We start from the raw sequence: 24,134 nt of genomic DNA, 5'->3' as shown, positions 1-24,134 counted from the left end.
TAAGCATTATGACTTCCATAGCATTGCTTATTCATAGTTTATTATATATTTTTTAAACTCTTAATTATAAAGAAAACATTACTTTGATGTTATCTTCTGTTGATGTAATTTAATTAGATGGACATATTTTGGACTCAAAAGGTAAATAGAAAATTTAATGTGTCAATGTAATAGATAAGTAATGCCTTATTGGTGGGATATACATTTGGTGCAACATTCTTTTTGAGAGGAAATGCTGCATGAAGCAGGCAAGCATCAATTGCATGAAAGATGTGTCATTCTTAGTTTGCATTCATGAACAAATTTGTTGGCATCTACCCTTGAATATTCCTCTTTTATGTTAGAAAAATAGTGAATTGATGATTGATCATTTTGATATGATTTTTAGTAGATGCACGAGGTAAATAATAATTTTTATTAGTACTACTTTAGAAATATTAATTATTTATTTGTGATATATGAAAGATAGCTTTTTGCAATTGCTATAACTGGAATGAATGAGACAAACTAAAGAAATATAAAATGTTTTTTTTTGAAGGAAAATATAAAATGTTTGTGTGCTTGGACATCACTATAATGACTCCATGCTGCCATTTATAACGAGAGTAATGTTATTTGGACATCAATTTGATTGACAATCATATGGACAATCATATTTTTATAAAGAAAAGTTTGTATTGGCACGAAAATCAAAACAATAGAGAAAAAAAGTAAAAATATAATGTGAATATGAGAAAGAAGATTGGCACAAAAGTTGTTAGAATATAATTGTACAAATATCATTTCTCTTATAATAATAATAACTGATATATTCATGTAATTGTAAACATAATGTTGTCATGATGTACGTAGTGTGTTTGTCCAAACTTTCATATATAATTTAATTTTACAAAATCAGTCGGTATTTTAACACAAACTCAGTCTTAAATCATATTTAATTACCAAGAGATTTTAGATCTAATTAAAATGATTAGTCTTTCATAAGATGTCGAACCAAAGTTCAAATTTCAAATGAAAGGTGTCCACATTTAATGTTCGACAATACGTAAAATAAAAATATTATCTCCATTTTAGATAACATTAAAAAATACTATTTTCATTTCAATTTTTTTAAAATTTATCAACTTTGTGATAAATCAATACGGCTAAAACATTGACAAATACTAAAATAACATATTTTGAAAACATTAACCTGCAGTTGGCACTTTCTGCTACATTCTCATTTGATATAGATTTAGTGTATTGTAAAAAAAAAAAAAAAAGAAAAAAAGATTTAGTGTAATTTTGAAAAGTCTATCAAATTAAAAGTATAATTTAATTTAAGGCGCATAAAGAAGAAGTAAAAATGAAATATATTAAGACTAACAATGCATTTTAAGTGGCATAAGGAGTGCTAAGGAAGTACGAACAATTACAAATAATTACAAATTTGAGGCAAGAGAACAAAAAAGACTAAAAGCATAATCCCAAACAAACTATAAGATTAAGCCACCACATATTAATAATCTAAAGTAAAAATAACATCGACTGTTTTCGACCACCAAAAAGTGAGTATCTTAATTCTATCTACCACACATGATAAACTTGTGTTATAGATAAATCTTTAGAAAAAATAGTAAAAATAAGTAAATAATACACTCATTTATGATCATATCCGACTTAAAGAATTAGTATTAATTACGTCAACAAGATGTTCTCACACACAAAAATCATCAAGTTTCACCGGATAGAAAGTGATATCAAATATGCACGTTCTTTCACATTTTTTTTAACGAAATTTTTTCATATTACTTATTTTCAGTTTTTACCTTAATTTAAATCATTTAAAGTTTTACTTTCATCGTATGATATTATTTCACGTTCAACCCAAATGGTTATGCAAGTTACGAAATTTCTCCAGCCAGCCACCACTATTTCCAAAAAATAAAAGATTGATTGTGTGCCTTAAAGCCTATGTCTACATTGCATGTCAGTGTGTTAACATTTACAATTTACAATTTACAATCGTGTATGTGGTAAATTAGGTTAAAAAACGACCTCTGATTAAGCAACATACAGTAGCAGGTAACTCTTGTGATAGGTAACATTCACCATCTACAAAGAATTTGATTTCATCCATCCCTGCATAATCTTTTATTGTGTTCCAATATTATTGCTTTTGTACATAATAAGCTAATATGAGAAGAAACATAATCCTAAAAATTTTATGCTTATCTTACTACATTCTATGGTTCATATAAAACAAATAAGTTCTTTAACTCACTACCTTTCTTTAAACAGTCAGGGTCTCAGGGCTACCTTTCAATGATGAGAATCACATCCCCCTTTATGCTTTCAATATATTCCAAACTTGACTTCATAAGCTAGATGGATTAAAGGTCAAATATTGAAAGTCAATATCAGCACATTTGCATGTGATATAAAGAACACATGCACATGATATAAATTTCTGAAGTAATTAATACTAGGATATCAATTAAATATGAGTGTACTTAAATCAAGTGTCCAGATAATTTGACCAACCAAATATTTTTCAAGTACAAGTATCATTTGACTTAATAATGAAGAAGTGAAGAACACAAACAGAATACAAACAGACTTTTAGAACACCTTGTGATATTTAACATGTAATCAGATTTTGAAACTAAATGATTTATTTAACCATGATTTCCAGCCACCCTTTCTCTTTGGAGAAATCAGCTCTGATTGTGATTCTTTCCTTGATAGGTACATCTGCTTTTTGCACAGCACAAAATTTCTCACTTCATAAGATCCTATGGGTTCCATTGGATTCAGAGCTATCACCAAACAAAATAACCCTTTAGCTTATTAGTAAATTGCATGGAACCAAACTTTACAACATGCATGTAGGGATCAACTTCATTTATCATTCAGAAACAATAAAACTCCGTCTCATAATAGGTGTCCTCTTTTCTAAATTTTTATTTCAAATTATTTTTCCCTTTTATAATATCACTAACATACTCTTTTATTGTATTTCAATCATCTATAACTATTCCACCAACCATAATTAATAAATGTGTTTCAGTAAACGATACACTTTTTGCTATTAAAATCAATATTATAAATTATTTTCTTAATAACCGTATAAAACTCAAATATGATATCTATCATAAAACGGAGGTAGTAATAATTAGAAACATTTGCCTTGCCTCAAAAACCATTTTCCAATGACATGTGAAAAAAAAACACAATCATCAAGGTGATAGAAAAAAGATGGACAAGATTTCCTTATATAAGAGAAGCACATATTAAACTCGCCCGGTAATCAATTTTGATCGTTATAGATAAGACAATTCAAATTACAGAATTTTAAAGATCTACGTGAAGCAAAGTCATTTCCAAAAAGAGTGTTACTTAGAATGCAACAAAAGGAAAGGAAACAAGAAATTTCCAAAAGGGTAAGAAATCATACCATCAAATCCTGAATTTGGATGGTAAAGAAAGAAATTGGTAGCTTCAAAACCAAGAACAGGAAGCCTTCCTTGTCTTGCATAAGATTTAAGAGCAGTATCAATGACCCCTGAAACAAGCTCTTTCTCATTTACCACAAACCTTAAAGGACCCGAACTTCCCATGATGTTAATAGTTACCAAGAACCTATTGATTCTGCTTGTTTTCTGGTCTCCACTATTCTTGTTCTTCTCAAAAACAATCTTTTTCATTGTGCTGTGTCTTTTTTTTTCTCTTTCTTTTCTTCAAACTAAATGATTTGAAGAAACAAAACACAATAAAATCCTATGAAACTAAATTTGTTTAGGGGTCTAGGCCTAGGCAGCGATAGAACCAAACATTCTTGGAGTTTCCAAAAAAGGAAGGAGATGGTTGTAAAGCTAGCAACGTGGAAGAATATGAAAGGAACATAAATACGTAACATTCAAGAGAGAATTTGAAGATTTAAAGAAGAAAATGAATGCATCTAGTTAATGAGAAGAAGAAAATGGAATTGTTTTACCCTGCACGGAATGCTTCTTCATCTTATATACTTACTCCCAATAATGATGTAATCATGAGCAAATAAAAATAATAAAAAATAGGTCAAATCAAATAAAAATAATAAAAAATAGGTCAAATACCTCTCTGGGTCCTTTAAGTTTCACGTTTGTTTCAGATAGGTCATTTAAGTTTCGAGTTTGTTTCGGATATATCCTTTAAGTTTCTAAGGTTTTAGATAGGTCATTTAAGTTTCGAGTTTGTTTCAGATAGGTCATTTCTATCAAATTAACTTTGGCGTAACGGAGGTTGATAGAAAGGACCTATATGAAACAAACTCGAAACATAAAGGACCTATCTGAAACCTTAGAAACTTAAAGGACCTATCCGAAACAAACTCCAAACTTAAAGGACCTATATGAAACCTTAGAAACTTAAAGGATCTATCTGAAACAAACATAAAACGTAAAGGACCCGGGAGGTATTTGGCCTACAAAATACTCATGGAAGCAACTTTTTTTTATTTTTTTTGACAAAACTAATGGAATCATTTTAGTGAGTTGGAAAAAATATTAATCAGTTTTTAGAGAAAAAGTTTAGGTGAATGTGGTCATCAAGAACCCGTAATCACATAATTAGGTATTCAGAATGGTCTGGTCTTGATCAAACACTCCAGATTCAACCTTAGTATTTTAAATTATAAAATAAAAATCTAATATGTATATTTTCTAAATTGTTTGATCAAGATTGGATGGTCCAAATTATTCGCATGACCGTGCGTTTTTATTGATTATAGTGAATCAAGTTTGGGGTACAAGACAAACTTTATAGTGTTAACATGAGTCTCTTAAAATTTTTGACTTCTCTTTTCCCTTTCTCTCTTGTGAACCGTCACTAAAACCTTAGTTTTTTCTCCTTCATCCACCAAAGAGGGGTGATTTAGGGTCAAAATCACCCCTCTAACTCGTTTTTCTCTTTCCCTTTACTGAAATAAGTGGTTTTCACATCTATTTCGTTTTTATTTTGTGATTTTGTCATCTTTGTGCGACGTTTGTTTGTTCGTCGTCTTTGTACGGCGTTGTTTGTCTTTCTTGTTTCGTTCAGGTATTTGTTCGGTTTTGATTGTCAGATCAGCTTAGATTCAGTGCAAATCCAATCAATAACTTTGGTGTTGTCCACGTCACAAATCCGGAGACAAGGGTATTTCAGAGACTTGAATATAGTCATATGTGCAGGCTTTTGTACTTTGTCGTTTTACGCTATTAACATGGTTGTTGTGAGTTTGATCGCAGATTCATCCTTTTTGTTTTTATCGAATTTGCATTGTATCAATGTACTCTATCAATTTGAATAAATGAATATCATTTATTTTTATCATAAAAAAAACATCGGTCTCTTAAAAAAGCAACTCAATTTAATTTTTAGGTTACCATTTCATTATTTTGGTTTTAAAAATTTATACTTAATCCATCATTTATCGGAAAATTGTAATTTAATATAGGAGGCCTAATAATAAAGAAATAGGTATTAATCAAGAAAAATACCATTAAAATCAACGCTGCTATTAATTGAATTTCAATTCAAACCAACCTTCATGTAATTCAAATCTTTAGATTGAATTCTTACAAATTATAGTTAAGTTTAACACAACTCCACATAATCAGTTTATGAGATGATTATTACTCCCATTTATAAATACATGTAGGACATAAATTGACCTTAGATTAAAAGCTAAATAAATAATATATCACTGCTTTGATGTTGTTTTCAGTTGATATAATAATACAGGGTAAGTAATGGCTTCATCATGGTGGAATTACATTTGGTGCAGCATTCTTTTTGAGTTAATAAATTAATGGGGTCAGGTAAGGTATTGGTCATCAACTGCATCAATGCTTAGTCATTCTTAGTTCTTCTCATCGGCTAATTTGTTAAAGTTGATCTTAATTGGATGTTCAATCGAGAAAGAAATAATGTTTGACGTAACATTATTTTACGCATAAATGTAACTTAAGTTCTTTTAAATATTGAGTTTATTAATCATTTGATTTCAATCGCTTTATTGATAAAAAAAAAATAAAAAAAAACTTGACTATCAAATGAATTTTAATAGACGAGGCCACTCATAATTACAATTAATTATTGTTTAAAATATTATTTTATTGTACAATAATAGACGAATCTTTTTGCTAATTGAAATGAATGACTCAAACTAAATATAAAATGTTTGCGTGTTTGGACATCAATACGATGATGCTGCCATTTTTATATATAAAACAATAACTAATGTTCACATGGTGTACTGTGTTGGTACCTGGTACAATGTGGTACTGGTAGACGGTGGTAACAATATATTCATATAAAAATTAATTATTATTTTTTGACAAAATTAATATCAAATTTGTCCCGTGAGCTTAGCTCAGTTGATAGGAACATTGTATAAATTATGCAGGGGCTGGGGTTCGGACCACGAACACCTCACTTCTCCACATTATGTGGGTTCCATTTCCAAAGTGTAGGTCCTACCTTGATTTCACCCAATAAAAGAGTGTGCTAGAGAGAGTGCTCAAAAGAGAGTGTTGCTAGCATTCCTCATGCATGGTTTGTTACCAACATGAGTTGATTGATTCATGTTGTTGTTCGAAACGTAATTTAACTTATGATGGATGTGAGTTAACACACGTTGATTATACCGAACGTGTGTTAACCCATGCTGGAGGCTTGTTCAAAAAAAAAAACTCATGTTGGAGGTGTTTTAATCAATTCACGTGGGAGTGAACAATTTTGTATTAGAGAAGAGCAATTTTCCAAATATTGGCTTATTTCTACCAAGAAAATTGCTTTTTTGACATCAAATGTTTCTTAACAAGACAAGTAAATGACGAAATAACCCCCAGCGGTAGTTAACTACCGTTGGGCTAACCGGCAGCAGTTAAATGCCGCTGCTCTTTGCCCCCCAAAACTAGTAAACCCCTACCTCCTATTCACTCATCACCTTACCTCACCATTACCTAAACTCAAAAAATTCTCATTTCAAAAATGTTGTGTCAAAATCTTGGTTCCAAATCATTGTTGATTGATTGCTAGGACGTTTCCACACACAATATGCATCAAAGAACATGTATTACAACGTTAAACTCCATTACAACGTTTCTACACACAATTTGCATCTCCCGACAAATGGTTGACATTGCTGGATATGGGACACATCGTTTCATCTTGTTACAATAGGCCGGTGGTAGAGATGATTACCCTTGATATTGAAGTCTCCGAGACTTTTTCCCACTTAGAGGTAAGCCTCCGGTTAACCCGAAAAGCAACATGATTTGCTTTGGTTTAATCCCAAATCATTTTGTCTGTCTTTCGTTGAAAGATGGCTGCCCACTACCTCCATTATCTACGGAGTGGAAGCTACACAAGAGCGAAGAGGCAACAGCTTGGGAGGATGAATTCTTGGATCAACACGATCGTTTTCGAACACTCATGGAGATTGAGCTAAAAGAGAGATCGGTTTTACAAAAAAAAAAAAAAAAAAACAACAAATCAAGACAATACTATTATGTTTGATGACACTCCGATTAAAGGAAATGAAGAATTTGAAGATGTTCTGGAACATTTAGATGATTTACTTTTATTAGATGAAATATGACACTTTTTGGTCGGTGTTAATCCGTTTTTTGGTCGATATGCGCCGACGTATTTTTTGGGATATATAATGTAATGACCAATTTTTTGGCTAACATGTAACTAACCTTTAACTAATTATATACATACATACATAAATATATATATATATATCAATATATTTGAGTTTCGCATTTATTATAAATTAATGTATTTTATGTGTAATGTGTTGCATAATGTGGAAAATTTGGCGAATTTCAAACAATTGTGAAACGTTAATGCATTATCGGTTTTGTGTAATGTCACCGAATAATTGATAAACTATGAAATGTTGATGTTTGTGATTGCTGGATGTTGTTTCGGTTTGATTTCATTCAGAATTGTCATTTGAAATTACAGGTACAAACAGACCAAAATGGCTGGAAAAACCATTGCAGACTGCACAGGTTCTGTTTACTGTGTGAACGGTAGTTAATTGCCGCTAGTGCCAGCGGTTGTTAACTACTGTCGGTTATTTAAGCGGTTGTTAACTCCGCCGGAGACTATTAGGTAATTTTCTTGTGTCAATGTGAACTTTTCTATGTCCGAAAAACAATTTTCTTCTACCAACGTCAATCACTTTGTTGTTGAAGTTTGGTGATCTTGGAGAAACTGAAACACTACTTGCTTCTCCAATCCTTCGCTCCCACATTATCGCCTTGCCATGGAAACTAGAAATTTGGCTTCTGCCTTCTTTTCAGTTATAATATCACAATTTAAAAAAAAAAAAAAAATCTTGTGATCAAAACATAAAATGTATGGTTATCATATAGTTCATATTCTATTTTTATGCTTATGTTAGAACATCAAACAAAACATGCTCAACAAATTGTCTAATGTTAACTGATTATGTCTCATCTCTCATTATCTTCGTCCACCAAAAACACAACTTTTAAATATAGTTCATCAATAGACAATTCTTCTAACATTCTAGGATACATATGAGAAACATCTTAAAATATTATTGCATATATGTCTTGTATCCTAGAAGTATCAAATAAAATATTTTTAAAAATTTTAAAAATTAATTCTAATACTTTGTGAATATGTATCCGCAAGTATCCACGAAGTATTGATATCTAATATCGATACGTCTCCATGTTTGGAGCATTCGAGCTTCATAGTTGTGTATTTTATTTTTTGAAAGTTGAAAAAGAGTTATTTTCAATGCAATATTTGTCTTTAGTAAAAAAAAAAAAAAAAAAGTAATTCATTAAGAAATGCTCCGGGGCACTTCTTAGCACGACCCTTATAAAGAAGAGTTGTGATCAAACAACATACATGCAAGTGTTGCTAAGATTACTTAAACATACAGAACACTCACTCAACAATTAACAAATTATTTTTGGTTAACCCTTCACCAGTAACAGGTAACTCTGTTGATAGGTGCCATTCACCATCTACTAAGAATTTGATTTCATACCTACATAATAATTTTTAGTGTTTGAGTTAGAAGAAAACTCTATAGACTATAAGATCAATTTGAAAGCTTCAGTTATTTGATAAAAATTGTACCTTCCAGGCCTAAGCATCAATGTTGTTGAGAACCTTGTGTATGAACCTGTATACTCTGGTGAAAGGTGCTCTCCTTGGCTCCAACCATCAAAGCTGCCCATAACTTGCACACTCTGATGGAAACAAAAGTTCAAACAAGCAATGTAGACATAAGCAGACACATTGATTTTCTAAAACAAATATGTCGAAATATTAACCGTTGACTTTCTCATCAACTGATAAACTATTTACTTACCATAACACATAATTATAAGAAAACTTTGGAAAAGAATTTAGGGTTGGTTTAGATTGAGTTATTTGAACTTATCAACTGACATAAATACTCGTGAGACTATTTATGAGAGCTTAAAGAAACAACTTAGGACATGTCCATAAGTTGTTTTCAACTTATTTCCATAAGCTTCTCAAGATAGCTTATTTAAACTATCCTAAATATTATACACATTATGAAACAACTTATAGTTTATATGAAAATAATTTCACTTTACTTTGTCTTTTGGTATAGAAATAACTTATACACTTATAGGATAAACACTTAATTAAATTGTTTATCGGAACAGGGCATTTGAAGCCAACGCTTAGCTATGAAATCAAATTTGTACAGGTCAATGTCTACTTATTTTGTACCGGTTGCAAGGAAATTATGTGTTTCATGGGATGGATTTTTTTTTGGAGCAATCATAACTCACGTTTAGATTAGCTTGATAATAATAGCCAAAGAAACTTGTGTGTTCCCTTAAAAAAGATGAACATTTTTGAGGGGTGAATGTGGGAGAAGGAACATAGAAAAAGAGAACTTTTAATGATTAAAGTTAATTGCATCAGCTAACCAGTAATAACTAAGTTATGTTCATAACACTATCCTTATAAAGCTATGTGAGTATATACTAATGTTTTGAGAGCACTATACAAATAGTGATTAATGCAGGCAAAACACAGTCACCATGGTACAAAGTTCCAACCCATATTCTCGATATTTGGAAGTATATTCTTGCATATATATTTACCTCAGCCATGCCGACCCAAAATACGGAAACCTCCTTTGATTGTGCCGCATCAACACCCTTTATTTGCTCATTCAATTGTTCGTGTACAGCTATGAAGGCAACAATGGAGTTGCATCAATAGGGATACAAAAGAGGAAGAAATTGCATTAATGTAAGTTTTATTAGTTTTATTTCATAATAAAATAAAGTACAATTGTCCATAAGTACACATGCAAACCATATAGAAGTGGTGGATATATTGGGGTAAATAAATAACATTATAGTACCTTTTAATCTAGTAACAAGGTGAGTATGAATGTACTTTCCGTTGATCTTCCTTGAACCTTCTGGAATACCAGATTTAGCTATTTCTTCTGCTAGTCTGGCCAAAGCCTGCCTCCAAAGAGACAACATTATAGCACAGAATATGATTCTCGACAGCTTTTAAGTTTGAATAATTTTATAATGCAGCAAATGAATTTCAATGAGGAAAAACTGGTGTACTGCATACTAAAATCAATGCATTTAATCTGTCAACTAGTATCAAACAAAGAAATGCGGGGAACATGAAAAATAGCCTCAAAATCGAGAAGGTAGCAAGAGATTTTAACCTGAACTTCGAGCTCTAAGACAGCAAGTTCACTTTTAAATTTTACCAAAGCATCCTCCTTTATATACAACTGCAAAGAAAAAGGGGAAAGTTTACGATACGGTCTCAAATTAGTAGAAGAATATTTCCCTTATTACATGTTTCAGCATGTAATCATATATCAGCATGACGTAGAGATACTATAAAATGAAGAATATCAAACCACTAAGGCTGTTCCCAATCCGTCCAGCAGTTTTCTTACCTACTCTATCTGCCACGGTGATAGTTTTAGGAATAAAAAAGTCATATAACCTCAGCACCAATCCTTTATATGAACGAACTTCATAAATTTATAATTATGAATATTAGATTTGGGCTAGGCTCTCAATGCCAAAAGGCAAAAGTTAGCTCGCAGGGCAAGGATTGACTAAACCAACTACTTTAGCTATATATCTAGCCAAAGTGAAAGTTCTAACAGGCACCTCTCTCGTGCTTAAGGCTTGACTTCTGCAGGGTGAAGTTTGCAGACCTAGAAATTTGTGGATGGTTAAATATCAGATGTAGGATCAGTAATCAACAACTATGGCCAATAGAACTTGATCCAATTCACATTTCATTCAAATTGGATGTTTTCATTGAATGCCAAGCTATCCAATTCACCTGTTAATCCATTTAAATTTATCGGGATCATACTTAGTAAGATTCTACATCCAGATTGCATTGTCAAAACCCAACCAAGGGGCTAGTATGTTTACTTTTTCTCGAATAAGATTCACATATTTAACGTTCAACATTGTGATCCAACTGTGATCATTTAGGATATAGCATAAACTACCAAAACAAAAACCATTGCTATGAAAAATAAAACTGCACCCAGATTTCAAATTAATGCTAATGCAAAAGATCTCAGGAATACACACACACACCTGTCTTTTGAGGAACCGATTTTGTTGGTTGGCTTCACTAAGCTTCTTAGTGACTTTTGCTCTTTCGGTATCAGCAAGCAGAGCCTTTATCTGCTATATACAATTTGAAACTGAAGATATAAGTAAGATAAATTGATTGAAGTTGCATACACTAAAAAAAGGTATCTACAGCAAGTGTCAGCCAAAAAAAAAACGCGATATACTTTTAGCTTAATAAAGTAATCTCAATGTACTGCAATAAGCATCAAAGCTTTAAAACCTCATAACATACTAGACATAGATCGCATACAAACTGCCATTTGTTATGAATTCTGAGCCACAGATTCAAGAAGCTCTCTTCCCCGTTTGCCAAAAAAATATACTCAACTAAGGGAAGTAAAGAGGAACATACAAATACACAGCATAATAGCAGTCACTTAAAAAGTAACGAAACAAACAAAGGTGTTCAATTTTTGGTACTTGGCTAAACCATCCCCTGTGGTTGATTTTTCTTATTATGGAAATTGTAGATAAATATTCTGAATACAAATAATTGTGTAAAGAGTACAAGCACTAATCTGAATATCTAGTCAAACTCTAACTAATAGGCCTGATTAATGGGTTTAATACAAAAGATCTAATAACATATTTACAAGAGAAATTAATAACCTCAAAGACAACAAATATGTGGAGCATAGAAACAATTCCCATCTAACAAAGGAGACTGAATTATTGATAAGAAAATAAAACCTAGACAAAAGTAGAGAAAGAAGAAAATCAGGGAAGAACGGTGTTTAACACTGTAATATATATCTTTTAGTGCACAAAGTAATGCTTCGAAAAGCATTCTAAAATTTCAAAACAATGGCTCCATCTGTTTACCAAATAGAGAAAAATAGCATGGCTAGGAAAATCAAGTAAATGTAAAGGTATACCTGTTCACTGGTATGTGGTTGTGACAAGATCTCGTCTTCTGAGTCTATAGATGGATCAATATCATTGTTAGGATTATCTCTGGATTGTAATGATGCATATTCTTCTAAACCAGTTTGCATAGATTGTGTTCTACAGAAAAACAGCCTTCTTCGATACATGGCAGTAAGAGTTTGATAGGAAGAGGCTAATACGTGGAGGTCCCGTCTAGAATGCAGGGACGCAACATTACATGGAAGTTTCTGAGAATTTTCCCTTCCTAGTGTTCTCAAAGTGTTAGAAAAGAATATCCCCTGAGCTTCTAGATGACACCTATTTAAATTATGACAGAATCATGACCAAGAATTTAACAGAAAAAAATTCAAAGTTCCAAGCCTTCAATGTTTACGTGCACTGTTATACATCTAGTGTAAGCTTACCTTGCAATACTTATTTCCATCATGAAGAGGTTTTACTTCCCCTGTCAAAGAGAAGAGAAAAGGAACATTAGCACCTAATCAAGCAAATATGTTGAAATTAACTTCAAGTTAAACGCTAGACAACCAAAATGTAAGAACTTAGGATAACTGACTAAAGGAAAAAAATATTACATATATTCTGAACAAGGTGGTTGAAAATTACTGGCCAGATATTGTACAACAGACACCAAAAGTTAGAATAAAGAATGACTTAAACGTAACAGGTTTTAGCTTCCATATCTTAAGGATGGCAGGCTTTATAACACAGTACACAACTATCTTATAAAATAATGGGATACAATGTTCCTTAAGTTATTTCTTGTGCAGTTACGAAGTATGTGAATCAAAATAAACCATTTGTGTCCCCTTAAAGAGTATCAGTGTTGAATGTTACCAAGGAAACTGAACTAAAATGTACATCAATTAGGTTCTATTGTTCTCGTCTGAAAACTAGAGCCTAGGTCACTATCTCCGTGTGGAGTCTACTTTCTCTCTCTCTGCCCTTTATCTTTTTTAAATATGTCCCTTTCCTAGGGTTTTGGCCTAACCCTAATTTGGGTGCAAGGTCCCCACTGGATATTCCCTCATGATTAGAAATGATTAGGTGCGGTACGAAGGGCAGACACATGTCACTCAATATGTGGAGATAATCTTTTACCGTTAGCTCCTTATCTGGCATGTCAATTAGCGATTTGTCTACAAGCAATCCCAGAATTGTGGATGGTCGCTCTTACTTGGACAATCCCCCTTCATGTCCAGTTTAATGGTTATAAGGGGTGTTTTTAGAGACAACTCGCCTCCTCCTACAGATTTGAGCTCATTCCCTCAGGTCAAATACTTGGTACCGTACAATTGCGACAAGATTTATCTTCATCATCAAGTGGCTCAGTTTGACATCTATCAAATATCAGCAGTGTTCCTATCCATTAAATTTCTTTCCAATTCTAGTATAAGCCAATTCTCCAAACAAGATCCAGTTATTCACACATAAGCTGATATGGCTTACTCTATAAATAAATCGGTCATCTTTGTTGGTTTCTATAGCAGCATGAAGCATCTTAAAAACAAGAATGAACAACAATACCACTCGAACTATCAACCGGACATAATGAAAAGAAGAAATCTCTAACTCTAATTAAAAGAGATATGAAAATGATTCATGTTTTTTTTTTTTTTCTTTCTCTGGTCACTTAGCCTAATGGCCAGAATTTCACCTCTTAAGGTGAATAAGTAGGGAATCCCAGGTTCGAACCCCGACCCCTGTATATTGCAATGTCCTGCCAACTGAGTTATACTCACAGGGACGATTTAGGGTTTCTTTTATCTCACTCATATTGGTTACAAGTTACAACTAAAATTAAAACCTTTTTTTTTTAAAAATAGTTCATTCTGATGCAACAGTAAACTCTAAAAGGCAATATTAAGCACGCAACTTTTTGTCCATCATGAAGCTATATTGACAAATTTCCTCCATTGAAGGAACCTCTACCTTATAGATAATCTCAATCAGCAATCGACCAATTCACCAGCACCACCACAAATAATAACAACTAATTCTTATCTCACTAGGCGTGGATAATATATACAATGATTAAACAACATCATAAATCCGTATCATGTAATAAGTTTAAAGATATACCATTTACTTCTAAATTGCTCTTTACAATTTGGCTTACATTTTTTCCTGCTCCCATTCTACCTTTAACTATTGGACTATCATGTATCCTTCAATTTTTCAACCTTCTTTACCGGTACTTCTCCACAAATTGACAAACCACCTAAGACATTACTCTACCATCTTATCTACGATATGAATTATCCCAATTCCTAATCTTACTCGTATCGCAGATAAGATGATATAAGTAGAGACACCATTCACCTTACCTTACAAGCCTGTTTTTGTAGGGTTGAGTTACGCTCAACCAACCAAAGTTTACTTTCTTGTTGGCTCTTTTCCACCCAAGATTCAAACCCTCATGGTTAGGTAATAAAAGTTTCCATTTAACATTAGTAGTACTTTCATGTCGCAAACCACACCAAAAACATTCATCCATGTCATGTACACTCCAATTCAGTAAAATTATCAAGCATAGCAATGTTCTTCGTGTGAAAAGCACTTTTTTTTTAAGAACCCACTAAAATTGACACCAAGTAGAATCGAACCTCAGACAGGAGCACACTCCAAGATCCCAAGTGAGTTAAACACACAAAGTTGACCCAATGCCATACATATCTCAAACCCAGGGGGTTTGCTTGCTTATGTAGGATTTCAATTCGGGAGTGTGCTCATCTATAGGTCTCGGATTCGAATTTTCGGGTGCTAACAAATCATGTATGTTGGGTCAATTAATATAGAGTATGGTCCATATATTAGTTGATAATTAAAGTTATATGATAACCATATCCATACCATAGGAAAGTTTAATAATGAAACATAAGAAAGAGTGAAAAAGAAAATGACATTAAAGAAAAAAGGTGCGATGCAAAAAACTTACTAGGAACGAAGATTAGCAACAGAGAGCTGAGTTGAAGTCTTTTGAGTCCAACAAATAACATTAGCTTTTGTGAGTGGTGATTAGTGAAGGACGCCAAATGACTATTTTAGATCACGTGTGTCGAAGATGAAATAAATTGGCACGTGGATATATTAGTGAACCCGTTTTGTAGGGACATGGTATCTTTGTTGTTGTTGGGATTTCACACAATTTCAAAGTTGGAGCGAATTTCAACCATTGATTTGAAATCAGACAATGCAAATGTGTTTTAGGGATTTGTATTGATCGAAGAAAATTAAATTCACTTGTGTGGTTTGGACTCTTCTAACATGCGATTCAACTCAAAGGTTTTGTGATATAATTTGTTTATTTTTTTGGGTACAAAATAAGGTGCCGTTTACTGTGCGAGACTTTAATAGGTCTCTTACGGTACAAGACTTTAATAGAAAATGCTTCATCATAACACTTGACCCAAGGATAACTAAACATCCTTGTCAGATTTAGGCTCTGTTTGGATTGTGGTATGAGATAGAGTTGAATGGAATGGAGTGGGATGAACCTAGATTCCATTGTTTGGCTTTGTAAAACATAATGGAATGGAATGGAGCATGATGGAATCAATTCCATCCAATACCACCATTTTCTCCAAATTTTCATTACCCCAAATTTGGGGTGTATGCAATGGAATCGAACCCATAAATAATGTAACTACGATTTTATCCCTGTTTTCTATTTCATGTAAATAGTTTATTTTCTTCCTATTGAAATTCTGAATGTAAATGTATTTTATATTAACTAATTCAATTGTTATAAGGTTGAAACTTTGTATATATAGAGTTCTCTTACTCTAACTAACTCAATAGCCGGCACATGCACCAGCTGTCATGACTAATCACTAAGTAAGCTAACCTTACTGCACTACTCTAACATACCCCTTATAAACTGGAGGAGTCTTTGCAGCAGTTAGCTTATCAAAGATTCTAAGTTTGTCTCTGAGTTGCAGAAACCGATTTGCAGAGAGAGGCTTGGTTAAAATATCAGTCCATTGTTCATGAGCAGGCACATGTGAGACAGTGAGACTTTTATTTAAGACCTTTTCCCTGAGAAAAAATATATCCAATTCCATGTGTTTTTGTTCTGCTATGTAGAGTAGGATTGTGAGCAAGGGAAACAATACTTAAATTGTCACACAAGATATGAGGTGTCTGATATTGGAATTGTAACTCAAAGAGCAGGGACTGAAGCCGGAGAATCTCAGTGGATAGAGTGGCAAGGCTCCTGAATTCAGCTTTTGTACTAGATTTAGCAACAAGATTCTGCTTTCTAGACCACCAGGAGACGATATTGGGCCTTAAGTAAATGCAAGCTCCAGACGTGGACCTCCTGTCATTTGAGTCAGATGCCTAGTCTGCATCACAAAAATCAGTAAGAGTGAAAGGCTGATGGACAGGAGCAGCCTGAATAAGAAGACCATGTTGTAGCGTGCCTTTGAGATAATGAAGGATACGTTTTACAGCAATCCAATGTTCCTCCAGAGGCTGGGAGAGGAACTAGCATACTTTATTAACAGAAAATGAAATTTTTGGTCTGGTTATCGTAGCATACTGAAGAGCACCAACAATGGATCGGTATAGAGTAGGATCAGCAACAAAGTTGGAACCTAATTTGGTCAGTTTGCTGCTATATACCATAGGCGTACTTATCCCTTTACCTGAATCCATATGAGCCTTGACTAACAAATCTCTGATATATTTTGCTTGAGAAAGAAATAGAGAACCACCAAGAAGATATGAAACTTCAATCCCGAGAAAATAATCTAATGCACCAAGTTGTTTGGGAGCAAATTCTGAGTTAAGTTGGCCGATAAGATTTTGAATGTAGGGTAAAGAATTTCCAGTGATAATTATGTCATCGACATGCACTAGAACTAGAATAGTGAGTGAAGAACTTTTGATCATAAAAAGACTAGGATCACACTTGCTTGCTCCGAAACCGTGTCGAACAAGAGCACTCTTAAGTCTTTCGAACCAAGCTCTAGGAGCTTGTTTGAGACCATAGAGAGTCTTGTTTAATTTGCAAACAAAAGATTTGTCAGTGTGCTCAAAACCCAATCCCACATCGGATAGATAAGACTCTTGATAAGAGTTTATAAAGAGGAGACACTCCCCATCTTATGAACCGGTTTTGTAAGGATGAATTAGACCCTAAATTTCAACACTTCCAATCCTTTTATGTGTGTGTGCCTACTCCTCAACAACCTCTCTTCATCGTGTCTTCTACCTTTTCTTGTAGAGTATGCAATTATTTTGTAGAGGTTTAAATCACCATTATCCACAACGTCACTTTTAAATCTCCTCTTTTACATAGTTATTTTGTGCATATTTTTAACCTTCCAAAACACTAGTCATATGGGGTTTCAGGTTTTTTTTCACTGAAAGGTTTCAACTTTCAAACCTGATATAGGTAAAATGATTTAATTCTTTTGACAAAAAATAAAATGATTTAATTGTCAACACCCCTTTTTAGTTAGTATATATAAGTTATATATTTTTTTACTTACTTTAATAAAAGAGTCGGGATCCGTTGACACTATAAGTCATTTGAGTTACACCAAATCTCAACCATTAAAGTTATTAAATCATACAATTCATACTAAATAATGAATATAAACTTTTCCTTTCCGTGCACCTTATACCACAAGATCTGTTTTTTAACTGTAGCTAAAGATCTCACCGAGTCACACTCCACGGGAAGCTCCTACCTTCACATCTCTCCATCTTTGATAGTTGCATATCACATGTTCTTAGTAAATCTCAAAATTTCATGATATGTTTATCTATTGATTCAATTTTAGAAAATCCAACGCAATTTCTTAATTTTTAACACTTTTGATACTTTTTACTTTTCGTTAGGTATTTGAATTCGTGTTCTTAATCTAAAATTTCAATAAATTTCAATTGAAAGTCTCTTATTTCTGTTTTATTCACCCATCAAATTGGGTTGTTATATGTTCTTATAAAAACAAGCCTCCCAATTGATGCATAATAATTAAGTTGGTATCATACAGTATATGAAAAAGCTTTATGATTAGTTAATCCTCTAAAAAATGGTTGAGATTCTGAATAGTGATGCTGCCGATCCAAGAGGTAGAAGGTAGCATACGGCGCTTAACTCTTAACAAATTGTGAAAGAGGAAAAAGGGCCGCATAATTAGCCTAATTATTGACCGTGGGATTAATTTTTTGAGCGATCAAGATTTGGTGTAAGTCAAATACCCGAAATACCCGATATCAACGGATCCTGACTCTTAATAAAATATAGTGTCATAATTCTAAATAATAATGTTTTTAAATAAGGATAAAAATGAAATAAAAAGTTGATAACTCATTCCACGTCATTCACTTTTCAAATAATGGAATGAAAAATTTATTCTATTATGTCATAAAATATCCAAACTCTATCGTGCAAAACTAACTAGCTACCCAACTAACTTTGAGAATATGTAATGTAACTTTATTGAAAATTGTAATGACGTAGTTAGTACTCCAACTTTTAGCCTTCTGATACAAATTTTTTAATTGAAACCAAGTTGCTTGGGCTCCAGTGGCAAGGAGCTCCTTCCAAGGATGTATTCGGGGAATATCGGGTCCGATTCTCAGGGGCAACAACACTTGGCCAGTGCGCATGCCTCTATGCATGAGCTGGATTAGTCGTCCACCATTGGTGGGTCGGAAACCGGTGCGAAAGAAGAAAAAAAAATTCCAATTGAGAATTGAGATGTACGTGTTTTAATTTACAAAAAATTATAACATTAATGTGGGAACATATAAGGCCTATTTTTCAAAAGCATATTTTTAAAACGGTTTACTAAGAAGTCAAAAATAAAAGATTCTTTGGTGTAGTGGTGGAGTAGAAATGACACGAGTAAAAAGGGTTTTCTATCCCCTTTTATATTGTGACAAACTATTTATGCTCTCCCTTTTGCACTGATATTTTCTTTGCGAGTCATCAGCCATATGGATTAGGAAAATGATGTTGTTAAACAAAAAGTGATCCAATTCCTATAAAAAGACTGCAACAGTGATCCAATTCCTATAAAAAGACTGCAACTTTTGTCATAAAAAAATGGCCTAGAAGTGTTTGCTTTGCCTACATGATCAACCATGTAACATACTCCATTTAAAAAGGATGCATCCAATTTATATTATAATAGATCAGATACATCATTTATCGAATGAACCTTAAAAATGAATTTTTTCTTATATTCGAGATTGGAGGAAATATATGTTTTCCTATTACTAATTGACAACAGACAACAGAACATCTACGATTGGTAAATAATCATATGCAGTTTCATACCTAACATTATCCAAAGAAATCCAAAATTCCATTCAACCACTTTTGAAGATAAAAAATAAAACTAAAATCATAAATAACCAATAATTCATATTTCCCTTGCAATCTAAAAACTTTTTAAAACTGGAAAATTGTTTTCCTATTTGCAGGATACAAATCATAGTCAACTCATCAAACTATAGGTCATAATATGGTCCTTCTCGCATCTAAATTTTAGTGCTCCAATACACTTGAGAACATGGTTGCTTTTACTCTTCTGACCAAGGAAGAAGAAAATAAAGGGTGCTTAGTTCATCTAAAAAAATCCAAATATCTACAGTCTCAATTACAGCTAGATCAAACCCACGCGATAGACAGCTTTCTCAACCAGAAAACCTTGCTCTTGACAATGATCTGCCATTAACAGCAAATATCCGAAGACATTAGAACTCGAGATATATATTTCATTACAAACACATAATCACACGATCTCCACAACACAACACCAAGAAAAATGCTCAAAAAACATGCCACATTACATTTAAAGATACATCATATTTAACTATTGAGGAAATATACAAACCCATAACAAAATCTATATGACATATTCCATCATTCCATTAAAAAGAATGGAGGGTTAAGTTTCATTTGCAATAATAATCTGACAGTTGATGGGAAGAAAGCAAAACACAGATAAAGAACATGCATATCGACTACCAATTCAAAAGATAGCTAAAATAGAGCTACATCCATACCATTGTTGGTTTTTCCTGAACTCAGTAAGCACTGGATATATTTTCTCAAAGGCTGTGAATATCTCATCTCTCGACTAAAGAAAAGAAAATGAAAATATCAGTCAAATAAATCAGAAAAATAACAATATATAAATTACATTGGTATATCTCAAGATCATTCATTACCTTGGTTCCTTTTAGATGAATTTTTCCCGAGTTGAATATATATAAGACTATCTTTGGTTGCTTCATTTCATAGATTAGCCATGGAAACAACACTGGGTTATACTACAGCAGGAACAAACAAGCAAGTTCAATATGTGTTTATCATCCCTTAAACTTACAAGTTCTAGTATGGAATGAAATTAGGAAACCAACTGCACTTGAGCAGACAAAATTGAAAAGGGTTCTTTGCATCTATTACACTTCACCACACAAAAGCATCATAACTGAAAATACTAGTTCTTCCCATTCTGGTTTCCCAATGGATAGCTTTATAAAAAAACCAAACCATCTCCTTTTTACTAACCATAAATCCCAAATCCTAACTCCAATCTAGACATCTTAATTTGCATGAACTTTTGTGGTTCATTCATCTTCAACACAGAGGCTCTCTTCTGTATGCAATTTTCCTCGCCTAAATGAGGTATGGGTAAAGACTCTCCTGCTGTGATTTGACATTTTGTAGATCATATAAATTTTGCTTTCATTTGTTTTTCTGGGTTTTATTGTAGTTGTTGATGAAATACTCAGATAGATTAAGGTTTAGCATCTTGTCATGTATTATGAATTGGATAAACCTTGGGTCATTGGAGTATTTCATCAAACAAGCGGTTACCTCTTAGAAGAAAACTCAGAAAAACAAACAGAAGTAAAAATATATAATCTGCAAAAATGAAAAGCACATCAAAATGAGTGTCTGACACGTACTTACTAAGGTTGAAGAAGGTTAGTTTGAATGCTGATTGCCGAAGTGAGCCTCACTGTCATAGATGAATGAAGCCTTAAGGTTTATGAAAGTAAAGATGAATGGTACGATCAAGGTTGTTGAGGGTAACTAGTTAAATTTTGTGTACTATGGCTAACTACAATGAGTAGATTTGGAATTTTGATTGAAACATTCGATTTAGCAACTGATGTTTAGTGGCTGCCAGTTCTGTTCACGAACTGGACTGAGTCAAAAGAGTTCGGTTAGTGAACCGTGTTTAAAAATTCAGTCATTTGTAAAATACTTGAGATCATTAAATAATTCAAGGAAATGCAAAACTAATGCAAAATATTAATGAAAAGTGTAGTGAGCAATGATAATTATATGTAAAATAAAACTCATCACAAGCCTAAACATACCCTAATAAGATTTTTAAAAAAAGTAAAATAAAAACTTCATATCATTGACAACAATCTATAGAAAATATTGCATGCTCCATAGGACCAGAAACACTACTGGTTACTACGACAAATTGTTGTCAAGACCGGTTTTCCACTAAATTCACCTGGCAAAACAAAAAATGATTGCTTCATTTTGTACTTACACTAGAGCAAGCGGCATGGGAATTAGCAAGACGTTCAAGGTGTATGGGAAACTTGACATCACAAGAGCCAACAATTTCCTGAATCTTAAAATCCTAAAGCACGATAGAAAAGGAATTAATCAATGACCAAGAAGTGGGAAAAATCATAAACAAGTTTGGATGAAGCTTTTTAGTGGAGGTTATGCGATAAGCGAGAGTAGACGCACCTTAAATTTAGTTGGGAAGCCCATCTTCCGGATGATTGCTGCATACTAAAGGAGACCGAGAAATTAGAATAGTATTACAAGGATTTTATTTTTCTACAAACTACAAAATGAATATGTTCAACACAAGCTAACATTAATGGCACGGTTCTCCAGTCTAATGAACTTCAAATTAGAAGCTTTAATATAGACGACGATAAAGGAATGAGCTTAGAAAAGAAAATTAGTATACCTTACTTGCTGCCAATTTTGACTGGCTCTCATTCTTAGCTCCAGTACAAACCTAACAGTGGAAATTAAATATAAAAAAAACTTTAGAAACATAAATCCATTACAAGCAACATGCTAAAATAATGTTATTGTTAGAATAGCAATAGTGTACTTCAAAAATAAAATAAGGCAGTAAAAATGGATCCTATTGTAAATTCTGCAACTATATTACAAGCAGCAATAATGCTAAATGAGTGGGAAAAGGACAGATCTGTTTATGAATTATTCAATATAGCATTCAATTGGCATAAGAAGTGAAAATACGTGTCCACGGATCTCATTAGCATAATTAAGTAAAACAACGAAGCAAACAGTTGGTAGTGAAATTGTATCTTACTTACGATTCCATCTAAACTATACAGAAGTGTATGCCAGAAGCAATAAAAGGAACATATACCATCATTCCAAAAGAATTGATTTGTGCTTTTGATTCTGGTGCCCTGATCCTCATAACCACAGCAGGATGACGCTGAAAAGATTCGAATCACAGACATCAGCACTGCAGACAAATTTCCAACGATTATGATAACATATCAAACATGTAACTATTGATAATTGATTTCAGATAACACAAGCGTAGCGCATACGTGGCTGAAGGTGCCATTCACAATTAAGAAACAACACTTGCCTGGGGATTGTACTCTGCAGTAGGAGCTTGAAGCTTAATGGATTGAAGGTCCAACTTACAATCCAAATTCACAGTTGACACAATATTTCTGGCAATACAAATTCAAATCATATTCATTTTTCGATATTCAAAAACACAAAAGCAATTCCATTATTAATCGAAAGAAAAAGAAAAAATGGGATACTGACATAATGGTGGGAGCAATCCCAGAAGGATGGTTTTGTAATTTCACAGATTGTTTCTCTTCGAATCCTTGTTCGTCCATTTGTGTGAACAGAGGCGAGTGGCAGTCGGTGTGGAACAGCATGAACGAAGGGAGGAGCACTGAACTGATACTACTCACAAACAAGTGTTAATTAAAAAATCAGTTAAATCTTTTTTTTTTTCTTTTTCTTTTGAAAGGAGTTAAATCTTATTGTAATGAATGAGAACAATTTCCACTGCAGATTAAATTTCTTATTTGATTGAGGTATATTTCCACAAAATTTGATAAATAAACATATAATTGATTTACCATTTAAACCAATTCATCCCGAGTTGTTTTCTATTTTGCAATGTACATACAAATTAGGCTCTGTTTGGCATGGACAATAAGCTAACTTATAGTTTATAGTGGATAGTTTATAAGTTCGTCTCACAAAGGAAATCCTTTTTGATAAGGATCTTTTTCTTCCATTTTTACCCTTGTTATTTTATCAAAAATTCAATTTAATCCATTATAATTTATTACTACTCTTATAATTTAAAATAATACATTAGTATAATAAATATAACTCGTGACCTTAAAAAGCAAATATACCTAGTTAATATTTTTATAAAATGCCTCGTTAATACATTTTTTTTTAAGGAGAATGCCTCGTTAATACATGTGCAGTCGTTGTATACCAATTTAAAAACAAATATGTCTGTTTTTATTTTTTTATTTTAGGAATTT

The 24,134-nt window shown here is 32.8% G+C and overlaps 3 protein-coding genes across 5 annotated transcripts; all 3 read right to left on the bottom strand.

Moving 5' to 3' along the window:
- Positions 1-1,932: 1,932 nt before the first annotated feature.
- Positions 1,933-3,972, bottom strand: LOC25489237 (uncharacterized). Of its 2 annotated transcripts, XM_039832344.1 has the most exons (3): positions 3,437-3,972; positions 2,611-2,798; positions 1,933-2,363 (listed from the first exon to the last, which is right to left on the bottom strand). In XM_039832344.1, exons 1-2 carry the CDS (start codon positions 3,684-3,686, stop codon positions 2,632-2,634), a joined length of 417 nt encoding a protein of 138 aa, XP_039688278.1. In that variant the 5' UTR covers positions 3,687-3,972; the 3' UTR covers positions 1,933-2,363; positions 2,611-2,631. The 2 variants fall into 2 exon arrangements, with proteins under 2 accessions (XP_039688278.1, XP_013460588.1); XM_013605134.3 differs by lacking the exon at positions 1,933-2,363 and having other exon boundaries at positions 2,490-2,798.
- Positions 3,973-8,823: 4,851 nt separating this feature from the next.
- On the bottom strand, positions 8,824-15,640 carry LOC25489235 (protein PTST, chloroplastic). 2 transcript variants are annotated; one of them, XM_013605131.3, is made up of 9 exons: positions 15,499-15,640; positions 12,965-13,005; positions 12,548-12,857; positions 11,634-11,726; positions 10,730-10,798; positions 10,406-10,511; positions 10,140-10,228; positions 9,133-9,245; positions 8,824-9,040 (listed from the first exon to the last, which is right to left on the bottom strand). In XM_013605131.3, exons 2-9 carry the CDS (start codon positions 12,985-12,987, stop codon positions 8,938-8,940), a joined length of 906 nt encoding a protein of 301 aa, XP_013460585.1. In that variant the 5' UTR covers positions 12,988-13,005; positions 15,499-15,640; the 3' UTR covers positions 8,824-8,937. The 2 variants fall into 2 exon arrangements, with proteins under 2 accessions (XP_013460585.1, XP_013460584.1); XM_013605130.3 differs by having other exon boundaries at positions 11,634-11,723; positions 15,499-15,639.
- Positions 15,641-19,919: 4,279 nt separating this feature from the next.
- Positions 19,920-23,591, bottom strand: LOC25489234 (TATA-box-binding protein). The gene is made up of 9 exons (XM_024778179.2): positions 23,389-23,591; positions 23,201-23,288; positions 22,970-23,041; positions 22,535-22,585; positions 22,306-22,350; positions 22,100-22,192; positions 20,754-20,855; positions 20,589-20,662; positions 19,920-20,247 (listed from the first exon to the last, which is right to left on the bottom strand). Coding segments are annotated over exons 1-9 (645 nt in total). The 5' UTR covers positions 23,508-23,591; the 3' UTR covers positions 19,920-20,246.
- Between the last annotated feature and the right edge of the window lie 543 nt (positions 23,592-24,134).

Source organism: Medicago truncatula, chromosome 3 (genome assembly GCF_003473485.1).
Source record: "Medicago truncatula cultivar Jemalong A17 chromosome 3, MtrunA17r5.0-ANR, whole genome shotgun sequence".
NCBI lineage: Eukaryota > Viridiplantae > Streptophyta > Magnoliopsida > Fabales > Fabaceae > Medicago > Medicago truncatula.
Note: the sequence above shows the minus strand (reverse complement) of the source record. Positions and strands in the feature narration are given on the sequence as shown.